A 17,316-nucleotide genomic window follows, 5' to 3' on the forward strand; every position below is an offset into this window, starting at 1 on the left:
ATACCGCTGCTGAATTCCCTATATGAGGCTCTTTTCGATTCGCGAATTAGCCTCTTGTAGTTCTTCTGAACATCACGGTATCGCTCCCAGTCCTCAGCAAGGTTAGTCTTGAGGGCCGGGTTTAGAAGTTTTCTCGACTCACGCCTGGAGCTCTCGATTCCACCAAGGTACGGGAGTCCGGTTAGGGAGAGATCGAATTGGACAGGCATTTCGGCATTGATATTCATCCGCACTATGGGGTAATTTGCACTTTTGCCTAATTTTTCACTGTTTGACATTTCTTTTTTGTAATATTTTAGTGATGATTCACGAAAACTTTGAGAATATGAATTTCCTTGTTCTCATTTCATTAGAGTTGCCAGGTCTCTCAAGTCCTATAGGTTGATAAGAAGTTCAGGCTTTAATATCAGATGAGGAATATTGAATATAAGTTCCCGAAACATGCAAAACTATGTTTTTTTCCAAATATAGGAATTTAACAATTTTTAAATTTTAATGCTGATTTATGTGGCTCAGCTTTACTTTTAAATTTAATACTTTTTCTACAATTTCGTACTTTGAAAAACGACAAAATGCAAGTTTTGTATTTTAATGCTTGATTATGTACACACAGATATATGATACATCAACCTATTTTCTTCTTAATTCTTGAACTAAAAGATAGCCTCGCTTTTAAATTTATATATTTTCTATAATTTCAAACAAATTTCTCGCTTGATACGTATATTATGCAAACGTTCATAATGTGCACGTAAATATATATGTGTATGCCTGAAAGTCTGCACCAGCAATGCGCACAATCACTGGAAGTAGCTAGGAAGTTTTAGTTTATTGTGCCGACCTTTTCATGACGGTTTTGATTGGTTTTTGTTTCCTTTGATTTTTGGCTTCAGTAAATTTTGGCTTTTGGTATAAGTTCATATCATAACTGCACACTGATGGAGTTAAAAAATTTGTAAGTAGCATTGGCGAATAATTAAAGCTTCACATGCAAGCATTATAGGTAGGGCAAGATTTTGTAAACAAAATAAGAAACTATTATCAATTAAATTTTCATTACCTAAAGTCGAGGTTGTTTATCCGATTTTACACCGATTTAATATTTATGAAGATACAAATGGCTATACAACTCGTTATTAAGAACACAAATTACATGCCTTATATTCAAATACTCAATCTATTCCAAATTTGTGTACACACTTTCATTCCTTCATAGTACATATTTACGTGGAAATATAAATACTTAGATTCATATGTATGTATGTGCATAAGCCGCTAGCAGCCAGTTGTTGGCCTTTTGCCGTTTTTGCATTCAGTCTGCAACATTGTATTGTGGGCGGTGGGACGTGTTTGCCCAACGAAACTATCCCTGTGACTTCTAAATTTAAAGCGCCTCCACTGACGTCGTCGCCATTGCCTTCCGTGTTTCTCTTTTAGTTCTGCAATCTACATATGATTGTGTCATGTACAGGCTATATAAAAAATAAATAGGTATCATGGAAACAATAAGGAAAAGCAAGCATAATGAGAAAATCCATTCAATTTTGCAATGCCGAAAAACATCATCTGTACAAGTGTTAATGTAAATTTGCTAAAATACTAGAATTTGTTTTTCTGGAAAATTTGTGTTATTACAGAAATCAGAATAGTTATTGCGTACATACAAACAAAACTTCGGATTGCATAAAATTGGATAAAAGTTTTCTAATGTTAATAGAAAAAAATCTTATTATTTTCTTTCTGTTCAGTTACTTCGCTAGAGAAATTGAAGAAATAATAAAATAAGTGTGTTCTTTCTCAACGCAAATTGCATTGTGTTACACGAATATAAATATTCAAGTACATACGTATACTCATGGTTTAATATAAAAAAATATATACTAGTACGACTAGAGTTTTTATGCGGTTCATAATATTAAAATACGTCTATGTATAGTGATGAGTGCACATCTGCAAATATGTGAAGTGTACAAAAGTAGAAATCAAAGTGAAATATGTAAAAATATAAGTGTGTATTTATTATCCCTTTGTCGCATATGCTCGAATTAAAGCAGTAATCTTTTCGGTATTTTTTTCATTTTGCCAGTAAAAAGTTGCAGGGCAAAAAAAATCACAAATTAAATTTTGTTTACGTTTAAGTGCCAACAAATTATTTTTGTATTTATTTTCCTACTTCCAAGTACATGAACGCATGTACCTGTGAGTACTTGTCATAATCACATCCATTTGTACAATTGTATACTGTTATTTTCATTTATATAGATCAGTTGCTATATTGCGGAATTTATCGCGAAGTTCCTTAACTATAATGTAGATTTGTACTTTTGTCATAAAATCGTAGTAAAAAAAGTATGCTGTGATGTATGCCAAAAGCAAAAGTCTACATTTTCCTTTGTAGTTTGACGGGTACTTATTTGTTGTTTTCTAGGTTATATTCTAAATCATATGCAACGGATCGATGGTGCCAAAAACCAATCATCATGACTCGAAAACTATCTTGAAATTTGTGTAACTGTCGCACTCTTGTGCCACATTTACGGTAATATAGGATATTAGCAGCTACAACAATGATAAGCATTCAATTTTCTTCTAATTTCCTAATATCTAATTGAAAGGATCGAATGCAAACAAAACAAAAAAAAAAAAAAAACGATTAAATAGTAACGAACGACAACAGTATCACACCGATAATATTTATAACAAAAATTAATTACAACAGTGCTACCTAGTAACAACAAGACGGAATAGTAGTTCATAATAAAACACAACTGAGAAACATCGGATATCAGCCAAACAAATCCTGCAAGGATGCATTATCTACTGCTGTTTTGTAGGATAACCATTTTTATACAGTACGGAATGGTGAGTTAAGTCTTACGTCTATTTCAAGGCATTTAGCATAAGTACTCGTACATGTTCATGTACATATTATATATAATGAGCACCGACTACTGGGTTTTAAATTTTGTGTAAGAGGAAGAGCAGTAAATAAAAATGTACTAAATATTCCTTATTTTACAGGGTCCGGCACTCGAAGTGTAACCAAATAATAAGGCAATAAATTTAGTTTGGAAAATTACTTTTATTCCATTCAGAGTAAAAAATGTGGAGAAATAATATAACATTAAGAATCAATTTATTTTTGCTCGATATGATAACCTTTTGCCTTGGCTTTGGCCTTGAGATGGTCCAGAAACGAATCGCAAGATGTCCGAATGTGAATTTCGAAAGAGTGTTTCAGGTCAATGACCCGAATGTCCTTCAGAATGTCGGTACAAGCCTTTTGGATGGCCTCTACGGACGCAAAACGTTTTCCTTTCATGGCCAAATGCAATTATTCGAATAGGTAGAAGTCACAGGGAGCCATATCAGGTGAATATGGTGAGTGATTGATGGTTAAAATGCGATTTCTAGTCAAAACATCAGTCACAGTTACAATGTTGTAAAGGGAGTTCTCGTCTTTTCTCGCTGAGGTCTTTCGCATGTTGAATTCTGAGCAATTTTTGGCCTCAGTTAACTTGTGCGGAATGAAACGTGCACAAACCTGTTGTAAGCCCAAATGATCAATCACTCCACAGAACGCCTCATCGGATGTTGTCATCGTGCACGCATCCGCGCCATATGTTAGGACGGGCATGATGAGAGCCTTGCAGAGTGTTAGTTTTGTTCGTCGAAAGAGGACTTCCCTACTCAGGAGTAGCACTTATTGCATAATTATATATCTTCTTAATCGCAGTGCGTATCAATAAATCATTGCAACTAATTATGCAGAAGATCTATTAAAAAATGTAAGAAAATCTCGTAAATGTTGAATTGTAAATTTTTGCCATTATATGAGTTTTGCTAAATTCAGCGATCGTTTTTTCCGTACCCACAAAGCTTAAAGTATGTAGTCAGCGAAACTATATCCTTCTACATCTATACATTCTGGCAAAACAATATCGGGAATTGTTCATTTAAAAAGCGCGCGTTACACATATGTCTAAACTTTTTTTACTAGAATATTGATACAATTGTCTTCTATAGTGTCGCAGAGTTTAAGCGTGATCATCAATTAGCTTGTTTCTGGCATTTAATTATATCAGTCAACGCAGGTGTGCTCTGCAATTTTCACTATGGATACAAATATCGAACAAAGAATTTGTCTTAAATTTTGTGTGTTTGAACGAGATTTCGTGTGCCGAATAGTTGAAAATGTTGCAGAAAGCCTATGGCGTGTGTGCTTTATCCTTTATCAAAAACACGGGTCTACGAGTGGTAGAAGGCTTTTGCAGAGGAATGAGAAGTCGTGGAAGATTTGCCCCGATCTGGTCGCCCATCAACGTCTTCAACGGATGAAAGCGTCGACAAAGTCAAGGAAATGGTACTGGAAAGCCATCATTTAAGTTTGAGGGAAGTAGCTTGTGACCTTAGCGTGTCTCACGAATCAATTGTCAACATTATATACTATCCATTAGAGATTAGACCCGTGGCTGCTCGACTCGAGTTGAGTTTCTTTCAAAAAATTCACCGGAAGAAGGTGGCTGAAGACATGCTTGAGCAAGTGAATTTGGACCCAACGTTTATCCAGCGCATCGTAATAGGTGATGAGACATGGGTATATAAGTTTGACACAAACCAGTCAACAGGCGGCTGAATGGCGATATCCACACGAGCCGAAACCCCAAAAACCACGTCAAAGTCGGTCAAAAGTGAAAGTCATGCTACTCGTTTTCTTTGGTTATCATGGTGTTGTGCACTCGAAATTCGTTCCAAATGGTAAAGAATATTATTTGGAAACTATGCAACGTTTGAGAGAGAATATGCGTAGGAAACTGCCCAATTTATGGAAAGAAAACTCATGGATCTTGCACCTTGATAACGCACCGTCTCACAAGACTAATATTGTGAACACTATTTTGACAAAAAACTCGACAAATATCATCGAATAACCACCGTATTCACCGGATCTACCCCCTGTGACTTTTTTATTTTCCCAAAGCTTAAATTGCCACTTCGCGGACGCCGCTTCGAGTCGATAGAGGCTATTAAGGATAATTCGCTGAAGGAGCTGAAGAAGATCTCTTCAAACGCGTTTAAAAGGTGCTTTGATGACTGGACTAATCGTGGGCATGTGTGTATTGCTTCGAATGGAGCCTATTTTGAAGGCGACAAAATAAATTTTGATGATTAAATAATTATTTTACGTTTTACTGAACAATTCCCGGTACTTGTTTGACAGAATGTATGTATTTCTAGGTTTTTTTCAATACTTATGCTGGTTTCTTAGCAAACAAAATACTTTCGTTCTGCAAAATTAAAACGTTCAACAGTACTGTGGAAACTAACTAGAGGTATTTAGTGTTATTCTCGTTGGCTTCAGATCAAGAACACCGAAAGTTCATTCAGTAGTAAAATATTGTGCCAGATCGATTATGCTCGAATTATAACGGTAACTTCCTAAATATGTTCAAAATTTAATAGCCTTGAGAAGTTTACAAGAGTACATAATGGTTCGCATATATTCGGGTTTTTTTATAAGAGCCAATGTTAACGTGCTTTACATTTTTGGCTTTACCTGGAAAAATCTGAAACTCTTGGAAATAATGAAACAAATATTTACTAAACATGTATTCCCAACTTTTATACCACTCTTAAACATATCAAAATTAACAGAAATAAAACTTTGGATGTGAGTTATACCAAATGGATGAACTTAGAGTACAATGAAGACATTATAAATAGATCGTAATTTATTCGTAATTAGTTGATAGCATAGTGGAATTGTCCAACATATTCGTTAACATATTATTCATAGGTAATTTTTGTCATGCTTCTTGCCAAAAATTCGCAAAAATCGAACACAACTTGTTTATTATGCTTATGCGATTGGTATACATTCTGTAAAATTGCATGAAGTTAATATGGGCGAATATAAGGCATACTATTTGTGTTTCGAGATTTACTCAAATGGAGAGGCGAACAGTTTTAAGCCGACTCCGAACGGCAGATGGTTTTTTATGAGGAGCAGAAATCCACTCGGAGGTTTGCCATTGCCTGCCGAGGGGCGACCGGTATTAGAAACAACTTCTTCTACCATTTGGTGTTTCAAACACGACAATTCAAATCTACGCATTTCCGAATGGTAGTCCCGCGCCAACCCATTCGGCTACGACGGCCACGCCACGTCAAAATTGGCACCTTTCTCAATAACTATATTGATATGTGTTGGGTTTTTTGACAATAGTATCAAGCTGCCGATCATTCATTAAGAATGATGTCATTAGACCAAGAACAACATTTTGAAAAATAGAATGTCACGACCGGAGAAAATAGAAAAGAAAAGGGCGAACTGCGTTGAACTGTCGATAACCATTTCAGGCTAGAAGCATATAATGATAGTGCGAATGGAACGGCAACTAAATGCACTTATACACGGCGAAAGAAAAAAAAAAAACAAATCAGCTGGTCTATTGCTACCTTTAATAAATTCGCCTTGGTACCGATAGGTAAACTAATAGTCCGGGAGCCAGGGGTCCTTTTGACGTCATCATTTCATGCCGACTGATTTTAATACTGAAGGCAGACGCCATCCAATGGATGACGAAACCAACCGTCATCTGGTCCAGTAGCGGTGGCTACGTGCGTGGGATGCTGCGAAACGTGTCGAAAAAAAAATTTTTTACAACTCATTTAATACCGGCTGAATTTGTTTTTGTGTAGTGTTGACATTTGGTAGAATAAAAAAAATTGTCAGCTGCGCCGTAGAGGGGGAAAATACGTTAGCTGAACAAGCGAGCTTTCAAAATAAATTAAAAAGTAAAACTTCTTTATGCCGACTGAAATTTTTTTACGTAATTTTGGACACATATGAAAATATAATAATGATAGTCAGCTGCGTTTATAGCGGTGGGAAGACCGTCAGCTGAAGCATTGAAAATTCCGCGCGTCGCCGAGATGTATGAACGCAACGTAGAAACGCAGCTGACCATTATTATTATATTTTTATATGTGTCCAAAATTATGTAAAAAAATTTCAATCGGCATAAAGTAGTTTTACTTTTTAATTTATTTTACAAGTTCGCCTGTTCAGCTGATGTATTTTCCCCCTCTACGGCGCAGCTGACTATTTCTGTTTTTTTCTAATATACTAAATGTCAACAATATATGAAAAAAGTTTCAGCCGGTATAAAATGAGTTGGTAGACATTTTTTTTCGACACGTTTCGCACCCTCCCACAATCACACCCACCGCGGGTGCGCCAGCTGACGTTCACTTTCGTTATTCATGAAAGCTAAATCACAAGTATAGTCAAGAATTTAACGGTATAAAAACGCAGTCCAAGATCGACCCCTGGCTCCCGGACTATAAGTGTGTTCACAGCCTACTGAAATCATTAATTTTGCTTCAAGACCTAATACAAATATTATATAAACTACTAAATGAAATGAAATTACTACCTTCTTTTGAATGTATACAGGTTTACATTTTTATTAGTAGATATTGTAAATGCATGTGCCATTTTCTGAATTCTCTTTATAATTCCGTATTTTTCTTTTCTTCTCTTAAAACTTTTATAAGCATTTCAGAAAATCATCGCACACTCGTGTAACTCTAATTAGTAAACTTAAAAAGGTGGAACTATCGGACCCAAAAATTTAAGCCGTACACAGTAATTTGGATATATTGACGATAACCATTTAGCGTTTATTGCGAAAAATAGTAACAATCAAAGAGAAAAAGAGAGAGTGTGGAAAAGAGGTGTGGAAAAGTGCCACAGGGCATGTTTATACCTGATACACTGAGAAGCTGCATGATTGAGACGGACGTGTCATCATACTTGCAAACATCATCCTCAGGACAGGTGCTGATTTTTAATTAATGAAAGTAAAAACCAAGATAACCTATTGATTGGTAAAACTTAACTGCCATCATTGTGCATTTTATGGAAGAGTTATCAACACATACAAAAAATTATCTTGCGCAAAAAGAAGACAAAGTGTTACACTGAATTGGATCATCACTAGCAATCAAGCAAGCGACTAATTACTACCACCAACTACCACCACCATTGTTTTTTCTGCTTTTGCCCTTACTGATACTTCCTCGACTAAAACCACCTCTGCTACCATCGTATCTAAAGTGCTTCTCTGAATTAATACATACATTCATGTATATATATGTATATATATGTAAACATTTAAAAACTTAACATATCTTCTTCCAAAAGTGCTGAATTATAGAAAAATTCAAAGTCGCTTTTTGACTTCAGTTCAGTTCATTATTATAAAAAGCATAAGTTCAAGCAAAGTTCTCCTAATGAAGCATACGAAGTAATTAAATTCAAATACAGTAAACTCACTAAAATAACTGTTTGTGGACATGTTTTTTATCTGTTAATCCTATCTATCTGCTTAATTACTATTTAAGATACCCTAATTCTATATATATGTGTGTGTTCTTTGTAATGATATTTGTAATTTAAATGTTTTAACTTTGCAAACCAATCTAAATGTGACCCTCTTCAGTATTACACACATTGTAGTATTTTCTTATTCACGGAATTATTCAAAACTTGGTATTTTATATTTGAAGACACCAAAAATACACTATGGAGCAAAAGTGAACACAAATATATTGACATGTCATAACGACAAAAGTTTCAATGCATGTATGAGCAATTTTTGTCTAAATGGTTAATATTTACAAAGTTAAAACTTTAAGAAAAGATTAAATTACAAAAGCAACAAAATCCACTCGTAAGTAATTTCCGAAAGCGTTAAAAATTGCTCGCCATGTTTTGGCAATTAATTGGAAACTAAATCGCAAATTTTCAATAATCAAAATGAGTTTTTGGTTTTGTTCATGTTCGCCACTCCATGAAGAGCATTTTACTATGTACATTAAACCCAAAGAATTAAACTGAAAGTAATAATTGAAAAAATTCAGAAGTTAAGGAATTGATTTTAGAAGTAAAATCAAGGCCAAAAATAGAAAATTGTTCAAGATGTTTGGCACACGGCTCGGTGCTTAATGACGAATCAATGAAATTACCAAAAAGGATGCTGAAGGTATGAGGTGTAGCTTTCGTTTGGACCGCGCGTCGTGTACTTAATTTAAAAAGGAAATGTTTTACTGTCAAAAAGCTTAAATATTCAAAGTTTGCTGCTGACTCCAGCATACGATTTTCGATGATTAGAAAGCGGTGGTATGGCCACATGAATGCAAAATATATAGAGGAAATTCAAATTTCATTTCATATTTTTAAACCAAATATTAAGTAATAGAAATAGTGACGCCCGGTTCGGGTACGATCTACCAGTTTAGAAATATTGATTCAAGAGGTATATCAAAAGATTTTCTATAAAAATGTCTTTTTCCAACAAATCACAGAGTTTATAAAAATTGACTAAAAATTCAAAACTTTTAAACATTTTATCGTCATCACAGATGCCCGAACCCGACCTTATATAGCCGCTTGAATGGACAAACCGCATTTCATTAGTGTGATCCCTAGACATCTTTTTAAATAAATAATTTCTAGTCGAGAGTTTCAAATAGGTTTAAGTTTTTTTTGAACAGTTGTATATAATTTTTCGTGTTCACTTTTGTTCAATAGTGTACTTTCAAGTACCAACTGCAGTCAAACTTACTTATGATAAGCACAACAATGCTAATTTGAAAAGCACAAATCTGAAAAAAATGGCTTGTTGGTATTACGAGTATTGTGCCTTTTATATCTTTGCGTCGCTTTTGGGATTACTCGTAATAAGTATAGAATATTAATTACTTTAGTAAGATTTAATTAATGGCATTGCAGTCAACCATCTCAAAATCGTTTAATTCTTAAAATCGATTTACAGTAGTGGAAATATTTATAATTTGCTATCGTTCGGCTGCACAATTTAGTGTCCGAATTCCATTATTTTTGTCAGCAAGAAACAACGGTTCTAAAATACGTTTAAACTGTTTATTTTTGCAATAGATTAAGAACCTCTTGTGTATTATATTAGTATGAATACAATGGATCTTCCAATTTTGGATATTTTAAGGTTAACATCGGCACATTACGGATGATGTTTTATTAACGCTTAATTTTGCTTGGTAGTATTTTTTATTACGGTATTAGAGGAAACTTCACTTCCCACTTCATACGTTTGTTGTTTTTTGTTGTGCATGATAATTACGATCGCTTTGGATAGGGTGGCTCATTTGAAATTGTCGTGGTTGTTGGTGTGCTATTATACCTTTTATATGTATTGTTATGCTATTTATGAGGCTATCTTTTTAAGCTGCATATAAATTGTACAGAGAAGCTTGGTGCGAGTTCCTTAAAATGCGTAATCCGTTTGCTATTTTTAGTCTCTTGGAATTAGAATCCCATGTACCGTGATGTTTAGTCTTTTTATTGTAATGTTAGTTTATATTTATTCACCGTTTTTCATCGGTTTATGTTTTATATTTTAATGGAGAAAAATAAGTTATTCAATTCAATTCAAAAAAATTTCATTTCAGATTCAGAAATCTATAATTTGAATTCAAAAAATTTCTAGTTGAGTTCTGAATACTTTTTATACCTGCATTTAATGGAAATATATATATTAAATCCTTATTTGGTCAAAGTTTAACACTTAGTCTTATTTATTTTCATGTAACGAAAAAAGTAATCTTGTCGAAAACAGTTCACTATGTTTTTTTATATGTAAGAGCGTTAATATTAACACTCGTATTGAACATATACACATAAGTAAACATTCAGAATAAAAAAATTGTTACACATTCTGACTCAATTGCCTCTGGGTAACCGTATCGTGAAAATGAGATTCCTGTACTTTAATTGGAAGTTTCTGAATTTGAAATAGACATTTTCAATTTACCAAAGCAAATTTATGAATCTCAAATGGATATTCTGAAATTGAATTGTTATTTTCTGATTTTGAAATGGAAGTTTTGAACTTGGATTGTAATTCTCTGAATTTGAAATAAAGTTCCGAATTAGAGTTTCAACTTTCTGAATTAAAACTGCTAAAGTTGTAGATAAGGCAAACATATTTATTTACATAATTGAGGATAAAAATAACAATTACTTAACTATACGAAAAAAAATTTTCTCCAACAGTTAGGAAAAACATATTTCGCATAACATAAAAAAATAAACACTAAATGACACTCCAATTTTAGTGTCCGACCGAAGGTGGAATTTTGGCCGAAGCCGAATGTTTCAATTAATTTTCTCGTTCTAAAAATAAAACTCAATGCTTAAGTATTTAAATTTTTATTTAATAACCAATTGTTTTTACAAGTATTTTTTAAAGGAAAAGTCCTTATAAACTAAGTTGTAAACAAAATCAGTAAATATGAAAAGGTCGAATTTAACATTAATAAGTACATAACGTACATAAAATCAGTCCTTAAAATTGAAAAGCTTTATATTTATTATGTGCCAAAAGAAAGAAGCGTATCTGTATTTTCTCTTAAGGGGTTTGTTCTCCTATCGGTGCACAGTTGACTAAATAATTGCTCGCTGGCCACACTCGTCGGAGCAGTTCAATACTTTTTCATTACGAAGAGCAAGTGGTTGGTCTAATTATCATATTTGTTTAATTTACCTTCAAGAGTAATTTTAGTTTTCGCTTTGCGTGTAAGATTTCTAGGATCCGATATCATAACTGGCTCATCCCTAGGAGCAACGTTTAAAAAAAAAAAATCTGTATTACTTACTAATGAAATGATGTTAACATTTTACCCTTCAAATCGACTACCTCAGCAATTTCGGTAGATGCAGATAATTCTTCAGAACAAATATCAAGTATAGCCTAAAAAAATATGTGTATTTATAGTGTACCGCTAAACACAACACATATGAATAGCAAATTTTTGCTCTAAGAATTTTGCCATCATGGTGATGGAACTACTCCATCTGTTTGAAAGATCTATTCATTTATGTGTTAGCAAATGTACTAATTCCTGGTCGAGTTTCAAATATTTGCTGGCAGATTCACTTCTATGGAAATTGCCTACTATTTTACAACATCTACGTAACAATTCCATCAATTGTCAATCGATTCCGGAAACAACCTGTTCCGGTTGAAATAACCTGTTAGGGATATATATTTCTTGAATGTATTATTAGCTTTTTTATCTTGAGAGCTTTTTTCTACAGTCACTAAATATTCTTGGAATTGGATTTTCATTGCTCAAAGAAAATTTACTTTTCCTATAGGTGTATATCGTTAGGAGTATTATTTCATTATCTATTCAAAATAAAAAAACACTCAGCTGTAATGTTCAGCACTTTCAACCGGATACCGAAGCCGAAATTAAAAAATCAGCCGAATAAGGCGAATACCAAACACAAGGCAATGTATTACATACATATACGATATACATTTTACCACCTCTGCGTGTACTGCGCATAGCCCATAGCTAAAGATGAGGTTCTATTCATATGTATGTATATTAATTTACGTATTTGATTTATTTCCTTTCTTAAATAATGCTCACATATGCGAAATTATCGAATCAGATTGCGATAATTAATCTACATAGATTAGGATTAATTAAATTAGCTGTTAAGTTTGAGTACGAATTTTTGCTGGGAGATACATGTTGAGTAGACCGTATTAATAATATGAAGAAAGACGAAGAATTCAGCTATTTGTTCAATGGCACAATTTATGGCCTGTAGTAAACAATTGGCAATCACGAAAAGCCGGCTACAAAGATTGCAAAACTCATTGTAATATTTTATACACAAGTACACATCCACATTAAATGCTTAAAGCTCAAAGTAGAGGTGCCATAACATAACGTCATAACCTTAACAGTAGTATTAATAATAACAATATTTATGTCATCAATTATTGGTTCAATAGCCATAAGCAGCTGATATTTACATATATTATTATTTATTTGTGCATTTTGAAGTGCAGAAACTAAAGAAAGGACAACAGATGCATTAACGAAGAAGTTGGTAATTTATGCATTAATATAATGGCTTTATATGCAATGCAGTAAATCACAATGTAACATTATGCAACTGGTTATGGTTACGGAAAAAAATCATAATTCAATTGGTCTCTACGATTAACTGGCGCGAACACCCTTTTTTGGGTGTTTGGCCGAGCTCCTCCTCCTATTTGTGGTGCGCGTCTTGATGTTGTTCCACAAATGGAGGGACCTACTATTTCAAGCCGACTCCGAACGGCAGATATTTCTTATGAGGAGCTTTTTCATGGCAGAAATACACTCGGAGGTTTGCCATTGCCTGCCGAGGTGCGACCGCTATTAGAAAAATGTTTTTCTTAATTTTGGTGTTTACCGAGATTCGAACCGATGTTCTCTCTGTGAATTCCGAATGGTAGTCACGCACCAACCAATTCGGCTACAGCGGTCTACGATTATGATTATGACCACGAAATTATGGCATGTCACTTCTAATCGATTAGAGTGTTGCCCATATGATGGCCCGATCAGCAAATTTATGGCATTACGGTTATGTCACCTCTACTTTGAGCTAAAAACTTTAAACATTGTGTTGACGCACGATGTACAGATGGTACCGCTACTTTGATCTCTTCGAATCTGACAATTTTTCAAACGTTAGAAAATTTTGAATTTAGAAAATCAACAAACCTTGCGTATAAAGTTATAGGGCTGTCACAATGGGCCTTTTGTGGCCATTGCGGCGACGCATTTGGTTGACATGACGTGTAAGACGTACGTGCCACAATGAAAATGTTGCCGCATGTAAACAAAAAAGCAACAGATATTCTTTTCGTGAATGTAAATATCATATTTCGATGTGTATAAACAGGTTTTTGTTGGTTGTGAAACATGTGCTAAAATTAATGCTTTTGAAGCGAAAGAGAGTTAAAATAATTTATGGTAGTTGTAGATGGTGGTGTACAACTTGATTAAGCCTAGCCTTTTCACTACTCTTTGAAGCTTTTATCGAAAAGATAAGAGTACATTTGAATTGATTCAATTCATTTCAATTCTATATATTTTCTGCATTTAATATGATAAAACACTATCGATAGAAATTTGCGTGATACAAAATTGTTCTTCTTTAAACAATTGTCATTCTCGCTGCTCTTGCCGTACGTCAAAAGTAGAAAGTTGCCAACGTTTGTGGATTCTGGCATGGCGTACGGCACGTATGTATGTGACGCCTTCGCTTTCGAGTCAAATACGCATAATCTATTTAGTTGTCAGCCAAATTCGTCAGTCTAACGGACCTATTGTGATGGTCCTATTACTTGTACGAAAGTCTCTAAGTGCAGTTTCTTCCTTATTTTTGCAGTTTCTTCCACTGTTTTCGCTTTGTCTTGCTCTTAATCTTATTATCGTTTGGTTTGTTTCTGTGCTGGGGTAACTCCCTGGGGTAGCGCAATCTTTGTGTGGACATACAGACAGAAGAAGCCTAATCACTATACACATTCTGTCAAAAAAGTACCCGCAATTGTTTTCAATAAAACGCAAAATAATTGTTTAATCATCAAAATTTATTTTATCGCCTTCTCCATTCAATTCCGATATGCCAACGATTAGTCCAGCCCTCAAAGCACCTTTTAAACGCGTTTGAGGAGATCTTCTTCAGCTCCTTCAGCGAATTCTCCTTAAAGGCCTCTATCGACTCGAAGCGGTGTCCGCGAAGTGGCAATTTAAGCTTCGGGAAAATAAAAAAGTCACAGGGGGCTAGATCCGGTGAATGCGGTGGTTGTTTGATGATATTTGTCGAGTTTTTTGTCAAAAAAGTGTTCACAATATCAGTCTTGTGAGACGGTGCGTTATCATGGGGCAAGATCCATGAGTGTTCTTTCCATGAATTGGGCAGTTTCCTACACATATTCTCTCTCAAACGTTGCATAACTTCCAAATAATATTCTTTACCATTTGGAACGAATTTCGAGTGCACAACACCATGATAACCAAAGAAAACGAGTAGCATGACTTTCACTTTTGACCGACTTTGACGTGGTTTTTGGGGTTTCGGCTCATGTGGATATCGCCATTCAGCCGCCTGTTGACTGGTTTGCGTCAAACTTATATACCCATGTCTCATCACTTATTACGATGCGCTGGATAAACGTTGGGTCCGAATTCACTTGCTAAAGCATGTCTTCAGCCACCTTCTTCCGGTGAATTTTTTGAAAGAAACTCAACTCGAGTCGAGCAGCCACGGGTCTAATCTCTAATGGATAGTATATAATGTTGTCAATTGATTCGTGAGACACGCTAAGGTCACAAGCTACTTCCCTCAAACTTAAATGATGGTTTTCCAGTACCATTTCCTTGACTTTGTCGACGCTTTCATCCGTTGAAGACGTTGATGGGCGACCAGATCGGGGCAAATCTTCCACGACTTCTCATTCCTCTGCAAAAGCCTTCTACCACTCGTAGACCCGTGTTTTTGATAAAGGATAAAGCACACACGCCATAGGCTTTCTGCAACATTTTCAACTATTCGGCACACGAAATCCCGTTCAAACACACAAAATTTAAGACAAATTCTTTGTTCGATATTTGTATCCATAGTGAAAATTGCAGAGCATACCTGCGATTGACTGATATAATTAAATGCCAAAAACAATGCTGTTTAGCTAATTCTAGCCTCTTCCTCTTATTTACCTGCGAAATGAAGGGTTTGCGTCGAGGAACCTGGCCATGATACCCACCCTTATGTAGTGTATTTCGAACAGTTTGGGGGTTGAAATTGATTTCAAATGAATTTTGCAGGGTCTTGCACAATTTGACAGCCGAATTTTTTGGGTTTTGTTTGTAATTTGTTTGTAATTGATTTGGGCGGCGAGATCTGCTCTCCGGAGCTATTTTGCCACTATTGCAATAATGCATAACGATGTTTCGAACGCTGGACCATGATTTATCGACAAGTTTGCTAGTTTCGCGGTAGGACTTTTTTCCAAAATAGAATTTTATCATTAATTGACGTATCATTTTGATCGACGTCTTCATGACCAGCCCATATTAACGCCTTGTTGAAAATATCAACTGCTTCAGTCGGTTTAATTTTCTCCAGTTGCTCTGATACGCTGTCATCATCGGATTCGTCCTCTTGCTGATGATCGCCATCTGCATTGCCCTCCTCGATACCTTCGTTCCATTGATGAATGGCTGGTAACGTGAATTCAATCTGAAATTTTTAATAAAAAAAAGTTTTTCAATAACCCACATACATATCTGTGAGCATATCTGCGAACACGAACGAACCTCAGGATTTAAACTACTAAGGAGATGGACGGTGTTGCTCATCAAGGTGCGAAGTTCAGCTTCCCATTTTTCTTTTAAAACCGCTAACGGAACATTATCTTCGGGATCATCATTGTTTACCCCAAAATCTAAAATACTGTTCCAGCACTTAGCCAATGTTGCTTCACCAACACGAAACCAAGGCGCATCCAAAAGATTTATAGCTGTTTTTACGTTAATTTTTTTCAACGACTCGAGCATATCAGACTTTGTTGCTGCTATTGGAGCTAGAAGGCTGTTTTTGTAATGCAACTTAGTGATTTTTATTGCATTCTGATCCATCGGTTGAATTACGGGAGTAACGTTTGGCGGCATAAAAATTGCCGAAATCGGCCCATTCTCCGTTGCCAGTTCAGCTTCATTTGGGTGAGAAGGAGCATTGTCGATTAAGAGGAGAGCTGTAATTTGTAAGACTTTCTCCTTTAAAAATGATGTAACGTTAAAAAACAACCAGTTAGCCTTAAAAATCGGACAAAACGTAAAAGGAATATTCACCTGTGGAACAAATGTCTCATGAAACCATTGCTTGAAAATAGCTCACGTCATCCAGGCGGATTTCGAGCTCTTATAGTCGGTGGGACACTGAAAGTTTTTAAGGGTGGATTCTTCGCCTTTCCAATTACCAAAATCTTAAGATTGTGGGATCCAGTGGCGTTTGAACAGCATACAAACGTGATTCGCTGCTTCTCGGACTTTATTCAGAAAACATAAGACGAAATACTCTTTGCAAAACCAAAACCGTGACTGAAATACTTTACTCCTTACATGCAGTTACGAATAAAATGCCTATTTTATAAATAGGGGATTCCCCAATTTCAGACTTACTTGTGATCAATGTAAACTACATACAAATAATTGTAACGTTTATTGTTCATGTTATAGAGCTTTTTGGGATTGCTCACGTTTTAAAGTAGTCAATGCACAAAAATGTCTGTTCACGTTTTGGGGTGTTCACGCTTTAGAGCGTTCACGTTATCGAGCGTGCGCTGTATATAGAAAGAAACTATATATTGACTCACTATAAATATATGGTATATATATTATTTATAAAATCTAGAAAATGCA

At 35.0% G+C, this 17,316-nt stretch overlaps 1 protein-coding gene across 11 annotated transcripts in view; it reads left to right on the forward strand.

The window, feature by feature from the left end:
* The first annotated feature begins 819 nt into the window (after window positions 1-819).
* The window catches only part of LOC128869194 (nuclear factor 1 A-type), a 193,782-nt gene continuing 177,285 nt past the window's right edge, over window positions 820-17,316 (forward strand). For 2 of the 11 annotated variants that reach the window (XM_054111712.1, XM_054111714.1), the window contains exons 1-3: window positions 1,498-1,582; window positions 2,429-2,862; window positions 7,561-7,843. In XM_054111712.1, coding sequence (XP_053967687.1) covers window positions 7,763-7,843 — 81 coding nt within the window. In that variant the 5' untranslated portion in view covers window positions 1,498-1,582; window positions 2,429-2,862; window positions 7,561-7,762. The other 9 variants (XM_054111705.1, XM_054111704.1, XM_054111703.1 and 6 more) reach the window with 9 other exon arrangements.

This window comes from Anastrepha ludens, chromosome X (genome assembly GCF_028408465.1).
Source record: "Anastrepha ludens isolate Willacy chromosome X, idAnaLude1.1, whole genome shotgun sequence".
Lineage (NCBI taxonomy): Eukaryota > Metazoa > Arthropoda > Insecta > Diptera > Tephritidae > Anastrepha > Anastrepha ludens.